The sequence below is a fragment of the Natator depressus genome, chromosome 19 (genome assembly GCF_965152275.1).
Source record: "Natator depressus isolate rNatDep1 chromosome 19, rNatDep2.hap1, whole genome shotgun sequence".
NCBI lineage: Eukaryota > Metazoa > Chordata > Testudines > Cheloniidae > Natator > Natator depressus.
This window is the reverse complement of record NC_134252.1, coordinates 14,664,139-14,680,125: the sequence shown is the minus strand read 5'-3', so window position 1 is coordinate 14,680,125 and position 15,987 is coordinate 14,664,139. Positions and strand designations below refer to the sequence as shown.

The 15,987-nt window shown below is 46.8% G+C and overlaps 1 protein-coding gene across 8 annotated transcripts in view; it reads right to left on the bottom strand.

The window, feature by feature from the left end:
• Nucleotides 1–15,987, bottom strand: part of EYA3 (EYA transcriptional coactivator and phosphatase 3) — a 143,863-nt gene that overhangs the window by 66,106 nt on the left and 61,770 nt on the right. For 5 of the 8 annotated variants that reach the window (XM_074934584.1, XM_074934583.1, XM_074934586.1 and 2 more), the window contains exons 3-4: nucleotides 7,157–7,200; nucleotides 5,390–5,469 (exon numbers count right to left, since the gene is read on the bottom strand). In XM_074934584.1, the coding sequence (XP_074790685.1) occupies nucleotides 5,390–5,469; nucleotides 7,157–7,200 (124 nt within the window). Of the gene's footprint in view, nucleotides 1–5,389; nucleotides 5,470–7,156; nucleotides 7,201–10,303; nucleotides 10,435–15,987 lie in introns of those variants that run through there. The other 3 variants (XM_074934587.1, XM_074934588.1, XM_074934591.1) reach the window with 3 other exon arrangements.

The following is a 15,987-nucleotide window of genomic DNA, read 5'->3' as shown; positions in this document are numbered from 1 at the left end:
TTTAATTATACAATGTAATCCAGTATGATATTACAATCCTGAAAACATACAGTCTGAACCTTACAGAAGCTGCTTAGTATTAACTATTGAATGTTGTGGGTTATGAGTAGAGATGACAAAGAAAGTCTCAGGGCTTGTCTATACAAAGGGCTAGTGCGTGGCAAGATGGGATGTAAATCTACGGCGCACTAGCTTGCCATGTGGGCCCTGCAATTTTAAACTAAATGTTCCCTAATGTGCTTTGACCTTCTACTGAACAGCAGCAGGTCAAAGTGCACAAGGGGAGAGGAGGTTATTTCCCTGTAACTGGGCATTCTTTGAGACGTGGCCCCTTTTGTATTACACTGCAGGTTACGCATGCACACCATGCGACTGGAGTCAGAATTTGAAAGTAGAGTCCATTGGTCCTGACTCGCCTTGTGCTGCCGTCCAAGGAGATAAAGGGCAGGGCAAACAGACTGCGTCTCCGGTTCCTTCTCCACTGTGAATCAGACAGATACAAAACACAGAGGAAGGGTGGGTAGTGGAATATAGATAGCGATCACACATCTCGAAGAACCTGCAGTTAAAGGGAAGTAATCTCCTCCTCTTCTTTGAGTGATGGTTCCTATTGTATTCCACTGTGGGTGATTGGCTAGCAGTACCTTAGTTGGAGGAGGATGCAAGGATGAGGGTGGAAGGCTCATGCAAAGAACCACCATGCCGAAGGATGCATCTGCCACCGGAGTCCTGCACAAACGCACAGTATGTGGACACAACCCCATGTGGCTGCTTTACAGATCCATGAGAGGCACAACCTGAAATGATGCTGTGGTCATAGCTTGGAGTGAGCCCATACCTCTATTGGGGGAGGTTCGACAGCTGGTAGCAGAGTATAATGCAGCTAGAAATCCATTTGAAAGATTCTCTGGGTGGAGATGGCCTATCCCAAGTCTCTCTGCTACCTCAATAAACAGACTTTCTGATTGGTTTCATTCTCTGCAGGCAGAAGACCAGAGCTCATTGGACGTTGAGGGAATGGAGAAGACGTTCTTCTGCAGATGCATGTGGGTCGGGAAGAAAACAGGTAAGTGAATGGATTGGTTAATGTGAACCCTTAGATAAGAATTTCGGGTGTAGGCGTAAGGAAACCTTATCTTTGTGGAAGACTGTAAATGGCGCATCTGCCATTATAGCTCTGAGTTCCCGTATCCTCGCCGATGTGATAACAACAAGAAAGGCGACCTTCATGGAGAGGAGGGACATAGAGCAAGATGATATTGTCTCAAAGTGGGGCTTCATTAATACCGAGAGTACCAAATTCAGGTCCCATTGAGATGCAATTGTTTGGAGAGATAGGAAGGTTCTGAGGAGGCCTTTCAAAAATCTATCAGTCAGTGGGTGTGTAAAAATAGAGTAACCTTCCACAGGAGGATGGAATGTGCTGAGAAAATGTCTATGGGCAGGGTGGTTGTTGATGTGGAAGAAGCATCCTTCATAATGGAGAGCCGGGAACCAGATGCCTTTTTCTAAGGATGGAATTATTGTTGCCAACGCCACTATGCGAAACTTCAGTTTGCGGATGAAGCAATTGAGGTGGCAGTGATTGAGGTTTGGTCTCCAGCCACCCCTCTTCTTGGGTATGAGGAAGTAGGTCAAGTAGAACCCGTTCCTTGATGTGCTAGAGAAATGTGTTCTATTGCTTCTCATTGTAATAAGGAGTTCACCTTTTGGGTAAGAATACTGTTGTAAGAGTGGTCCCCGAAGGGGGGGGGTCTTTGAGCATTACAAACTCGATTGTATAGCCACAGCTGATGACATTCAGGACCCACGTATCCATTGTTATCACACTCAAAGCATGGGAAAAGAGTGCTAAAGGACCCCCAAATGGAGTGGAAGGGTCATGAGTCTCTCAGTGATTATCAACTCTCAAGCTTGTGTCAAAAATACCTCTTGGCTTGAGGATGGGGGTTGAGACACTGAAGCCTGTGGGGGGGCCTGGATAATTTGGACCTCTGGACCTTTTGTTGCTTTCCTGGAAGTTCATATGGTCTCTGTGGGTGATAATGAAGAGACCTGTACCTTTGGGTAGACAACAGGTGGTGGGATTTTCATTTTGGGGCAGCAGTATAGATGCCTAACGAGCGAAGAGTAGCCCTGGAGTCTTTTAGTGTATACAAAGACTCATCTTTCTTCCGACTGAAGAGATTTATCTAGGATATTCTGGACCTCCCTAGGAAAACAAGAAGCATGAAGCCTAGACTCTCTGTGCCTCACAATAGCTGTAGCCATGGCCCTGGACGAGGTATCAGCCATATCCACTGCAGACTGGAGGGCAGTTTTGGCTATGAGTTTGCCTTCTTCAGTGAGGGCCTGAAAGCAGGCATGATCTTGTTGTGGGAGACTATTTGTGAATTCCTTGAATTTAGCGTAATTCAGTCCTATTTAGCCAACAATGCTTGATAATTGGCTATCCTGAACTGTAAACTGGAGGAAGAGGAAGAGAAGACTTTCCTCTGTAGAAGATCTAGATACTTCCCTTCCTTGTCCACTAGTGTGGATTGAGGGTGTTGTTGTTTAGCTCTCTCAGCAGCAGCCTGAACTACCAGTAAGTTTGGAACTGGGTGGGAAAAGAAGAATTCTGAGCCTTTGACCAGGACACAGTAGCATCACTCCTCTCCTTTAGGAGTGCCGGTGCATGTGGCAGCATATGCCACACGGTCTTGGCTGGCTCCAGTATGGTTTCATTGATTCTCAGGAGCTATTCTCTCTGGTCCTAAAGACTGAAGAATGTCCAGAATCTTTTCCAGTGGGATTTGGAGTTCCCCCGCAACTCTCTGTAGACCTTGAAATTGTCTGAAGTCATCAAGTGGGGAAGGGGATGATGCAGTCACAGCTTTGTCCAGCGACGAGGATGGGGGTCTAGCTAGTTCTGGAGGGACCATCAGAACCAGGGTATAAAATTCTTCCTCCGCTACGGGATTTGTGGGCCTGCTTGAGGGATCCCTAAGTGGGTGAAGCAGGTGGCAACACTCTCACAGACCAGGCAAGCTCCGAATGAGGATGCTGCAATATCCTAATGGTCCCCAATATGGCCAGTAAGACAGATGCATAGGAGGTTGTTCCCATTGGTGTGTCAGTCTCCATGATGGTGTATAGGAGCAGTACCGTACAGGTGGTTCTGCCCCTGGTTACAATTCGTTGGAAGAGAAAAAGGCAGATTCCAGTTCCAATAGTGGTACTGTCGGAACTGATGGAATGGTGTACAAACATATGCAAAGAAGGCGAGAGATCCTGTACCGTAAGCATATCCGTGGCAGGGATTTACGTTCTCCGGAAGTGGAGGGGCCTAATAGAGATGACATTTCTGCATCCAGCAAAGTGAAGACTTCTTTGGGTGCAGCCATGGCTCCAGATTTACCTGGTGTAAGGAGCACTCTCTCTTTCCTGGTCGCCAGTACCGATGCTGATGTCTGTCCCAGTGCAGGAGGTTCTCTCTTCTTGTGAGGGGCTGGAGATGGCGGTACCAACAGTTCGCCACCTGGAACCATTGGATCCCATTGTTTATGGGTCTTCTTCTCGGGCCAGTGGGACTTAGAATGTGCTGTGGCCCCTGGGGCTGAGCTGTCCAGTCTCCTGAACTTGGAGGAAGACTTAGTCCCAGGCTTATTGGAGTGCTTCCTAATCTCCCAACTAGGCCCCATCATGGGGTCTGTGGAGGTACTTCCTCTGGCATCAGAGTTTGACGTAGCACCAGGACGTGCACTCCTCACAGAATCAGGCCGATGTACAGTGAGGAGTGTTCCCTGGCATGGATCTGACTGCAGTCTCATGACCATCTCCATGAGATACTTGTGGAGATGAAGTGCACAGCCCTCTCAGGTACAGTTGGGGAAGGACTACACAAAGCTGTGATGTGAGCTTCTCCCAAGCAGTAGAGGCAGCACTGAACTGGTTGTCACTTACTGAGAGGGATAGTGGTCAAGAGATTCAGAGTTTGAAACCCAAAGTCCTCGTCATAGTCTGATATCCGAAGAGGGGTATGAATGGGGGCAGGAAATCCCTGAAGTCATCACTAAACTGTTAAAACTATTAATTATTAAAACTAGAAATAAAACTAGGTAAACTGCCTTAAAAACCGATAAAGCTATTTACAACTGCAATTAGAACAGCATGAGAGAGGAGGACACAAAGTTCTGACCCAGACCATGTGGTGGTGAGAAGGAACTGGAGATGCAGTCGGTTCACCCCACCCTTTATATCACCTTGGACAGAAGCACGAGGAGAGTCAGGGCACATGCACGGACCAATGGACACTACTTTCAAATTCTCTGAGCGTATGATGTGCATGCATAACCATAGTGGAATACAATAGGGACCATCACTTGAAGAACTTGTAGTGTGGTAGCAAGGTCCACACAGCCAGTTAGTGGACAGCAAGCGGAATGCACTATAGATTTATATCTCAGCTGGCTATGCACTAATTCTTCATGTAGACAAGCCCTCAGTGGATTGTAGACAGTATGCACCATGGAAGTCCTCAAACGGGGACCCTCACAGAGTTCTATTCTGTCACCTCTTGTTCATCTGTATTAAAAGGCACTGGGGGACATTTTTAGGCATTCTGAAAATCCAGGGCTATCAGTATGCTGATGACACTAAGCTCCACATCAAGTACAGAGGATGTACTCCCCTTCCCACTGTGTGACCTTCTGCGAGTTGGGAAACTGAGATGCAGAATAAACATCTGCAAAATGAAACTACTTATCCTCACAGTGGTTTTGAGAAACTTTTTCTGTAAAGCTCTGAGAGCTTCAGATTAACTGTGCTTTAGCAGTGCAAATGATTATAACAGACTCCACCCAGTGTTTGTGTTGAGGTAGTGACAATTTATGAGAGATGGTTCCCACTCATTTGTCATTACCAAACAACAATCCCTGCCCAAAGGAAATCACAATCTAGGATTTAGACAATGCACAAAGAGGAATGAACAGGCAAATACGGGAATGGGGAAGACACGGTAATGACAGAGGCAGGAATGTTGCATTAGTACTCACAACCAAGGCCAGGCAGTAGCGATATGTAGGCACCGTAGCAAAGGTGGGTTTTAAAGAGGGATTTAAGAGGTTGCGATAGTGGCTTTGTGAATTTTGACCAGGAATTCTTCTCAAGAACAGGGATATGCGTGGGAGAGGTCAGGAAGGTGTCTGTGAGAGAAAGTGACAGGAGGGAGATGGAGATTGGCATCATTAGTAGAACAAAAGCAGGGGATGGCCTCTGATAAGTAATTAGATTTGAAAGATAAGGTGGGGTAAACAGTGAAGGACCAAGAAGTTTTTGCTTGGTGCAGAGGACCCTGAGGAACCAATGGACACAAAGAAGGGAGTGAGCGGGTCAGAACAAGCCTTACTTTCACTTGACATGGGAAGGTTTGGGCCAAGGTTTGAAGATTCAGATTTCTGATCACTGACTTCTGTGGTGCTCACTTGACTGAAAGGATAAAAGCACACATTAGCCACCAACATCACCAATCTGTGCACACTAACAGCACTGGAAATTTTAAGCAATTGATTTTGACCTTCCTAGCTAACACTGGCGACAGGCTGCTAGGGAAACATTCTGCATTCTGTACTATTTCACATATACCAACACACAGTAGAATCTGGAAGATATCCTTGCATCTCTTTGTACAAACCTCAAATCCTCATGTCCTTCAGAGTATTAACTCACTAATTTTCTCAAAATAATAAACTTTTAATAGAACACAGAAATCTAATACAACCTTTGTTGTAATGTGTAAATGTGAAAAATCCCAAAGGGACAAAAATAATCCATGTCACAGCTGGGTCGTGGGTGGCCAAATTTAGTAGTCAGAGCCAGAGTCCACAGTCACAAGATAGGGTTTAGGAGTCAGCTGGGTCAGGATACCAGGAGCTAGGGGTTAAAGTAACGCTAAGGACTTACCGGTACGGAGGGCCGGGGTCCTGAGCAAGGTGGGGTGAGGCCTCGGACGGAAGGGGCGGAGCCTTTAAATCCCCAGACCCTTTAAATCGCTGCCGGAGCTGGAGGGCTCCCAGCCGCTGCCGCTACGCCAGGGCTCCAGCAGCAGGGCTCTGGCGGCGATTTAAAGGGCCTGGGGCTCCGGCCGCTGCCAGAAGCCCAAGGACCTTTTAAACTGTCGGCCTAGGGAAGCTGCCCCGTCGGTACAGTCAGCTGTTTACCGGCTCTTGCCAGTATACCATACTGGACCATACCGGCTTACTTTCACCTCTGCCAGGAGACAAACTGGGGATCAGAACAACAAATCAGGAACCAGAGTTAGGCCGGATCAGGACACTGAGAGGTCAGAACCACAAATCAGATGCCACGAAATCAAGCAGCAGGAGCAGGAAGCACAAGGCATGCAGTCCAGAATGGGATGGAGCCCAGTTGTTTGGACAGCTTCCTGTTCTTGCTGCTGGCTTAAGTAGGACCAACCAGCAAAGCCTCAAACTGGAGCTGGTCTTCTTTGGTCCCAGGCAGGCAAGCATCAGCAGACTGACAAATGGAGTGCTGGAGCAAGGCTGCTCCTGGAAATCATGCAGACCCAGGTTTGAGACTCATGGGTCACGACAATCCAATTAAAGACAGAAAAACAATCAGAAAAGACAATGCTGTCCCACTCATTTTCTCATACAATTTGATATGCATAGCACGCTTCTCTCTAAATGTAGTAATAGTGATTAATATTATCAAAGTAAAAGATGTACTTAAAAAGAGCTACTAAGCAAAAACTATGTACCATTGAATTAATTCCAAAATAAAAGATCCTATCAATCAGAGAATTCCTTACACAGTGAATGGTTGTCTCACCTGACTGCTCCAGGGAATGTATTAAATAGAGCACTACAACGCAATATTAAAAGCAAGATGTAAGTTGATGCTATTTAAATTCTATGCAGTCATTCACAGAAAATGCTTTTGTGAATTTAGATTTACAAGAATTTTATAAGAATTGCAAGATTTAGCATTCTTATAAAAGCTCATAGTGTCTCAAAGAATATAAATGAAGATAAATGATAAAAGCCCATGTCTTGTGAAAAACGCACAAAGCAACCTGCTTTCTCAACTGAAGCATACAATGAAAACAAGAACCTGACAACTGGTCAAAACTAACATCAAAATCAGTACTACACACCTTAAATTTTGTTCTCCAGATTCCTGCATCTTGGCCTTTTTCACCTGCAAAGACGAAAATGTTCAAAGACACCATGAGTGAGAGCTGTCCTTGACAATCTCTGTACACAAGTGACAGGCTGCAGTTAGAAGCTAATCATTGTTTGCAACACAGTTACTATTAGTAGTTGTTTGAATTCAAGTAGCCTTGTGGTTGAGTCCTGGAGTTAAATAGTGAAACCTGTAGGTTCTCTGATTTAAACAGCTACTGCTACCCCAGAATTTGTTTGCAAGGTTGCTTTTTCCCTGTCTCCCTCCCTCCCCTGCCACTCCCCGCCCACTTTTTTGCACTGGGATACTGAACTCCCAAGGTTTGATAGGGACCTTTCTTTGTAACCCAAGGAACTTCATTAATTCTAAAACAATCCTATTCTGAACAGATCTAGCATTCAGACTGCACCCAATGCTCAGCTGCCATGAACTAGGATCCCTTACCTTCTCCCTAGCTAAATAATGCTTGAAGCAAGAAGTTTAAATCATTTCTTTGTTCACAACAGTAGCAAATCGGAAGTCCCAACTTGCATTTTTGAGAAAGAGAAATTAAACTAGTATTTTATACTGCATTTGTGGATGGCTCAGTAGTCTAATGGTAGCATGATGTACTATTGTAGAGGGATCAATTTAAACAAAGATTTGGTCAGTCACTTCTGGTCCAAAATGGACTGGGATCCTATCATAGAATATCAGGGTTGGAAGGGACCTCAGGAGGTCATCTAGTCCAACCCTCTGCTCAAAGCAGGACCAATCTCCAATTTTTGCCCCAGATCCCTAAATGGCCCTCTCAAGGATTGAACGCAACTCTGGGTTTAGCAGGCCAATGCTCAAACCACTGAGCTATCCCTCCCCCCAATTGTTTCCAATTTTGAATTTTTATAACTCAGCTTCCAGTCCCCAGATCTTGCAGTACTTCTCAAACAAGCCATTTAAATTCTCTTAATCTTACCCACCCCCGGGAGATGCTAGCATCCCATCTTTCCTTCCGTGCAAAGTAGAATGTATCATAATGGACATAATCCAAAATTTGCCCTGCAATTCATTTCATTCTTATATGTCTCTAATACAAAGCATGGTGATCTGTCATCACACTACTTCTGGCTCTTTCCATGCAAATAAGCTAACAGCATGATCAGGACACAGAGAGCAGGAGTGTCCAACCTTTTCAAACTGAGAGTCAAAATATTTCAGAAAGGTCAAAGTTCCCCAGTCAATTTGGGGCAGTCTCTCTACTGCCTTCTGCTCCCTGTGTGTCATTCAGGTGCCCCATGCTACAGAGCAATAACTAACTGATGGGTAGCTGGGGTGGGGGGGTATCGGGGATCTCCCCAAGAGTGGTCATGTGGGGCAGGAGAGCTGCCCTCTACTAGCTCATATATGGCCCGTAGACCAGGGGTTCTCGCAACAAATTTTTTGGTGGCCTCGGGGTGCGGCCATCAACTCTTGCTGGTGGCCGCACTTACACTTTTTCCTAAAATTATTTATTTTTCCTAAAGTTAATAAAGTAATATGCACATATATACATCCAAATCATTGTAATTTATGTAAGGTTTGGGGTTGTTGTTTTTTTTTTTTGGAAGACTCAATAATAAAAATCATGCACAGTTATATCTATTCTTTACTGGACCTAACAGAATAGAAACACAAATAAGGTGCTTTGGATGGTCTTGTCTTTTTTATTATTGTTTCTTTTGCTTTTTGGGTAAAAGTGGTTGTCTGTATAACAATTCTGAAGTAAATTTAAAAATGCTTGTACATAATAGAAGTCCAAATAATAATGAAAAACGATCTGGGTGGCTTGGGTCTGGGGAGGAGAGGCACGGCTGCAGCTGGCCCGGGGCTCCTCCGGGCATGTGGTGGGGCTCGGGGCTCCAGCCAGCCCGGAGCTCCTATGGATGAGGGAGTGGGGGTGCTCCGGGCTTTGGCCAGCCAGGGGCTCCTCCGGGCAGGTGTGTGGGGGCGGGTGCCAGGGCTTCGGCCAGCCCGGGGCTCCTCTGGCCTCAGGGGGTGGGGGGGCGCTCGGGGCTTCTCCAGGAGGGGGGCTTGTGGCTCCAGGTGCAGGGGGCGGGAGCGCAGGCAGAAGGGGTGCAGTCGGGGGCCTCCACCGGCTGCCCATGCACTTGCGCTCACCTCCTCACCCACCGCCTGCCTCCTGTGTCCCTCCTCACTCCCCCATGTGCCGCTTGCCTACTCACTCCCCTGCCACAGACACCCCCCTGGCTGGTGGCTCACTGCTCACCTCCTCACTCCCCCACTCACAGCCAGACCCCCAGCCTGCCTCCTCATCCTGCTGCTGGCTCCCCACTTTCCTCCTTATTCCTCCATCAGGCCTCCCCCCATGCTTTGCCACTCACCTCCTTACTCCTCCGCCAGGGCCCCCGCCGCTGCCACTCATCTCCTCACCCTCCCCGTCCACCCGCCACTCGCCTCCTCACCACCTCCGCTCACCTCGCCTCTCACCTCCTTAACCTCCCCCCCCACTTGCTTCCTCACTCCCCGCTTGCAGCCAGACCCCCACCTGCCCTCCTCACCCTGCTGCTGGCTCGCTGCTCACTTCCTTACTCCTCTGCCAGGGCCCCCTCCACCACTCGCCTCCTCACCCCCCATCCGCCCACTGCTCACCTCCAGTCCTCACCCCTCACCTATCAGGGAAAACGTAATAAATTCTACCAATGCTTTATACCCTTTACCCCGTCTGTAAGTAGCTCAGTAACAAAGAATCAACATTTCATTGGGAGGTCACCTCCTAACAATGGCCCAAGACAAGATACCCAGGCCAACATCATTCACTCTCCCAATCAGCCTTTGAGGCCCTTATCCATGCGGCAGCCTCCACTGGCCCACAGCAGGAGTGGCTCTGCTGAGCACTCAAAAGAGGCTGGTTCAAGGCTGTTAGCATTAGTACACCGCAGCACTAAGGAGCCCCAGCTATGGAGCAGGACCCCATGGCACTAGGCACTATACAAACACAAAACCAAAAGACAGGCCCTGCCTCCAAAGAACTCTCAACCAAAGCATAAGACAAGAGACAACAGATGGAGACAGACAGACATGAGGGAGCACAAGGAAACAATGAGACAATATTGGCCAGCACAACAGCAATTGCTCTTCCTACCTCAGGTTGCTCATACAGGGAGTCCCATTTTCCCTCTGCTTCTGTCTAGTTGGGTATACCTTCAATGGCAAGGCAGGAGTGGGATTTGTTGTAATAGCAACTAATGCAGAAAATCCTGATTCCCAGAGATGCTGTGGAAACAGGCACAAGTGCTCTCAAAGCTGCACTTAGTAGTTCTGGGTATTCCCCCCTCATAGGTTTGTGTTTCAATCACCTTTAAATGTTATATTTGATACCCCATATGCTTTACAGAAACTGTCCTTGTGATAGGAACTAAAGCAGGTCATTTTCTGGCAGCTATATATAGAGTGGGAGTAGTTTGCTAGAGCAATCTAAAGAGAGGTCACTTGTCAATTTAAATGCTACAGGAGTGCACAATCAGTATCAATAGAAGAGTTTTGGATCAGATACAAAGATGTTGTGCATAGTTTGGGGGAGATTCTGCTCTCCCTCTGACCACTCGACCAAAAGCCACGTAGCTCCCTGCTTCCTGCTCTCTCCATTGAGGAAAGAAAATGGAAAGTGAATTTACTTGGAAAGCAGTTTCCTCCCCATACTTCTTTCAAGTTCTCTCTTTTCCCACCTCACCCTACCGCCATGATTCACCATGCATATCCCTCCTCACCTTGAAAACTCTGCAGGACTCCCGCATGCCATAACCCATGCCATAATGCCTATCAGTACTGGGGAAATTCAAGTTGTTTAATGTCTGCATCAGAATAATGCAAGATAAAAAGAACTCCACTTAGCTAATATTATGAAGGCACTGGTCATGGCTCCATAGTTAAAGTCAGGCAACATACGCAGAAAGTTCAATAATTCCACAATCAAATCCCTCAAACAAGTCAAAGACAGCCATCACTGCAAACAGACAGATTAAAATAGAGGGGGAGGTCTAAGTCAACCTCTAGAAGTATGATGAGCCTAACAGTTACAAAAACTGTCAAGAAGTGAGATCACTTCATTTTCTGAACCTTCATATTTCCCCTAAAATAGCTTATCTAGTCTTCCTCATACTTCAGAAAAATCTGACTCTAGCCAGGATCACACAAATGAAGTTTCAAACCAATTGGTTTAGTTTTGGAGAAATTAGAGGTAAAGGGGTCAAAAAGAAAAAAGAACTGCGGGGACAGGAGGACGGTGAAGAAATTTGGCAGCATGTGACCTCCAGAAGAAGAAAGGGGAGCGTCCATGTACCAGTAACGCAGATACAGGTAAGTAACCGTTTTCATGTTCTCTCCACAGGTACGAATGCGGAGAGTGGACTAGATGATACATCTGAGGGAAGAGAACAGAAGGAAACTCCGCCGATTGGAAAGCATGAGATACACTGTCCTAGGGATGGGGGTTCCACGACCACCACTCCCAAGAGAAGGAGGCGGGTGGTGGTGGTTGGGGACTCCGTCCTCAGGGGGACTGAGTCATCTGCCACCCCGACCGGGAAAACCGAGAAGTCTGCTGCTTGCCAGGAGCTAGGATTCACGATGTGACAGAGAGACTGCCGAGACTCATCAAGCCCTCGGATCGCTACCCCTTCCTGCTTCTCCACGTGGGCACCAATGATACTGCCATGAATGACCTTGAGCGGATCACTGCACACTACGTGGCTCTGGGAAGAACGATAAAGGAGTTCGAGGCGCAAGTGGTCTTCTCGTCCATCCTCCCCGTGGAAGGAAAAGGCCTGAGCAGAGACCGTTGAATCGTGGAAGTCAACGAATGGCTACGCAGGTGGTGTGAGAGAGAAGGCTTTGGATTCTTTGACCATGGGATGGTGTTCCAAGAAGGAGGAGTGCTAGGCAGAGACGGGCTCCACCTAACGAAGAGAGGGAAGAGCATCTTCGCAAGCAGGCTGGCTAACCTAGTGAGGAGGGCTTTAAACTAGGTTCACCAGGGGAAGGAGACCAAAGCCCTCAGGTAAGTGGGGAAATGGGATACCGGGAGGAAGCACAAGCAGGAGCGCGCGAGAGGGGAGGGCTCTTGCCTCATCCTGAGAAAGCGGGACGATCAGTGAGTTATCTTGAATGTCTAGACACAAATGCAAGAAGCCTGGGAAACAAGCAGGGAGAACTGGAAGTCCTGGCACAGTCAAGGAATTATGATGTGACTGGAATAACAGAGACTTGGTGGGATAACTCACATGACTGGAGTACTGTCATGGATGGATATAAACTGTTCAGAAAGGACAGGCAGGGTAGAAAAGGTGGGGGAGTTGCATTGTATGTAAAGGAGCAGTATGACTGCTCAGAGCTCAAGTATGAAACTGCAGAAAAACCGGAGAGTCTCTGGATTAAGTTTAGTAGTGTGAGTAACAAGGGTGATGTCGTGGTGGGAGTCTGCTATAGACCACCGGACCAGGGGGATGAGGTGGATGAGGCTTTCTTCCGGCAACTCACGGAAGTTACTAGATTGCAGGCCCTGGTTCTCATGGGAGACTTCAATCACCCTGATATCAGCTGGGAGAGCAATGCAGTGGTGCACAGACAATCAAGGAAGTTTTTGGAAAGGGTAGGGGACAATTTCCTGGGGCAAGTGCTGGAGGAACCAACTAGGGGCAGAGCTCTTCTTGACCTGCTGCTCACAAAGCGGGAAGAATTAGTAGGGGAAGCTAAAGTAGATGGGAACCTGGGAGGCAGTGACCATGAGATGGTCGAGTTCAGGATCCTGACACAGGGAAGAAACGAGAGCAGCAGAATACGGACCCTGGACTTCAGAAAAGCAGACTTTGACTCCTTCAGGGAACTGATGGGCAGGATCCCCTGGGAGAATAACATGAGGGGGAAAGGAGTCCAGGAGAGCTGGCTGTATTTTAAAGAATCCTTATTGAGGTTACAGGGACATACCATCCCGATGTGTAGAAAGAATAGTAAATATGGCAGGCGACCAGCTTGGCTTCACAGTGAAATCCTTGCTGATCTTAAAAACAAAAAAGAAGCTTAGAAGAAGTGAAAGATTGGACAAATGACCAGGGAAGAGTATAAAAAATATTGCTCGGGCATGCAGGAGTGAAATCAGGAAGCCAAATCAGACCTGGAGCTACAGCTAGCAAGAGATGTTAAGAGTAACAAGAAGGGTTTTTTCAGGTATGTTAGCAACAAGAAGGAAGTCAAGGAAAAAGTGTGGGCCCCTTACTGAATGAGGGAGGCAACCTAGTGACAGAGGATGTGGAAAAAGCTAATGTACTTAATGCTTTTTTTGCCTCTGTCTTCATGATCAAGGTCAGCTCCCAGACTACTGCACTGGGCAGCACAGCATGGGGAGGAGGCGACCAGCCCTCTTTGGAAAAAGAAGTGGTTCGGGACTATTTAGAACAGCTGGACAAGCACAAATCCATGGGGCCGGATGCACTGCATCCGAGAGTGCTAAAGCAGTTGGCGGATGTGATTGCAGAGCCATTGGCCATTATCTTTGAAAACTCACGGCGATCGGGGGAAGTCCCGGACGATTGGAAAAAGGCTAATGTAGTGCCCATCTTTAAAAAAGGGAAGGAGGAGGATCCTGGGAACTACAGGCCAGTCTGCCTCACCTCAGTCCCTGGAAAAATCATGGAGCAGATCCTCAAGGAATCAATTCTGAAGCACTTAGAGGAGAGGAAAGTCACCAGAACAGTCAGCATGGATTCACCAAGGGCAAGTCATGCCTGACTAATCTAATTGCCTTCTATGACGAGACAACTGGTTCTGTGGATGAGGGGAAAGCAGTGGACGTGTTGTACCTTGACTTTAGCAAAACTTCTGACACGGTCTCCCACAGTATTCTTGCCAGCAAGTTAAAGAAGTATGGGCTGGATGAATGGACTATAAGGTGGATAGAATGTTGGCTAGATTGTCGGGCTCAACGGGTAGTGATCAATGGCTCCATGTCTAGTTGGCAACCTGTATCAAGTGGAGTGCCCCAAGGGTCGGTCCTCAGGCCACTTTTGTTCAATATCTTCATAAATGATCTGGAGGATGGTGTAGATTGCACCCTCAGCAAGTTTGCAGATGACACTAAACTGGGAGGAGAGGTAGATACGCTGGAGGGTAGGGATAGGTTACAGAGAGCCCTAGACAAATTGGAGGATTGGGCCAAAAGAAATCTGATGAGGTTCAACAAGGACAAGTGCAGAGTCCTGCACTTAGGAAGAATCCCATGTATCGCTACAGACTAGGGACCGAATGGCTCGGCAGCAGTTCTGCAGAACAGGACCTAGGGGTGACAGTGGACGAGAAGCTGGATGTGAGTCAACAGTGTGCCCTTGTTGCCAAGAAGGCCAATAGCATTTTGGGATGTATAAGTAGGGGCGTTGCCAGCAGAGGGACGTGATCGTTCTTCTCTATTCGACATTGGTGAGGCCTCATCTGGAGTACTGTGTCCAGTTTTGGGCCCCACACTACAAGAAGGATGTGGAAAAATTGGAAAGAGTCCAGCAGAGGGCAACAAAAATGAATAGAGGACTGGAACACATGACTTATGAGGAGAGGCTGAATGAACTGGGATTGTTTAGTCTGCGGAAGAGAAGAATGAGGGGGGATTTGATAGTTGCTTTCAACTACCTGAAAGTGGGTTCCAAAGAAGATGGATCTAGACTGTTCTCAGTGGTAGCAGATGACAGAATGAGGAGTAATGGTCTCAAGTTGCATGGGGGAGGTTTAGGTTGGATATTAGGAAAAACTTTTTCACTAGGAGGGTGGTGAAGCACTGGAATGTGTTACCTAGGGAGGTGGTGGAATCTCCTTCCTTAGAAGTTTTTAATGTCAGGCTTGACAAAGCCCTGGCTGGGATGATTTAGTTGGGGATTGGTCCTGCTTTGAGCAGGGGGTTGGACTAGATGACCTCCTGAGGTCCCTTCCAACCCGGATATAGTATGATTCTATGAAAATAAATTTATAAGTAGGAGCTGAACTTCAACCTTAACTATGGAGATAAGCAGTCTCTATATTCCATACAAAAAACCAAGTAGGTTATGATGATTGTAAAGTCAAGCACTCAAAGATTAGAAAATACCAGAATTAAGGACGCCATTACAACCTTCACTACACTTTGAGGTTTGTATGTGAACTTTCTTTTTCTTTAAGTGCTAACATGGGCTTTTTTTTTTTCCCCCTCATAGATTCCAAAGCTAGAAAGATTCATTGTGATCATCTAGCCTGACATCCTATTCAACACAGGCCATAAACCTTCCCCAAAATAATTCTTGTTTGAACTGGAGCGTATCTTTAAAAAAAAAAAAAAGAAAAAAAATGCAGTCTTGATTGTAAAGTTGCCAGTGAATACTCCTCAACCCTGGGAAAACTGTTCCTGTAACCAAATAGCCTCACTGTTAAAAATATATTCCTTACTTCCAGTCTGAATTTGTTTAGCTTCAACAGTCTGCTAGCCCATTATCGTATATTTGTTTCCATGTAAGTACTTATAGACTTTAATCAGGTCACCCTTTAAACTTGTCTTTGTTAATCTAAATGGTGGACTCAAGGAGCTCAGTCTACTATAAGGCATGTTTTCTAATCCTTTAATCATTCTCATGGGTCTTCTTTGAACCCTCTCCAATTTATCAACATCCTCCTTGAACTGTGGACAACAGAACTGGACACGGGATTCCAGAAGGGGTCAGACCAGTGCCAAAAACAGTGGTAAAATAACCTCTACTTCTACTCAGGACTCCTGTTTATACATACAAGGATCACATTTGCCCTTTCGGCCAAAGA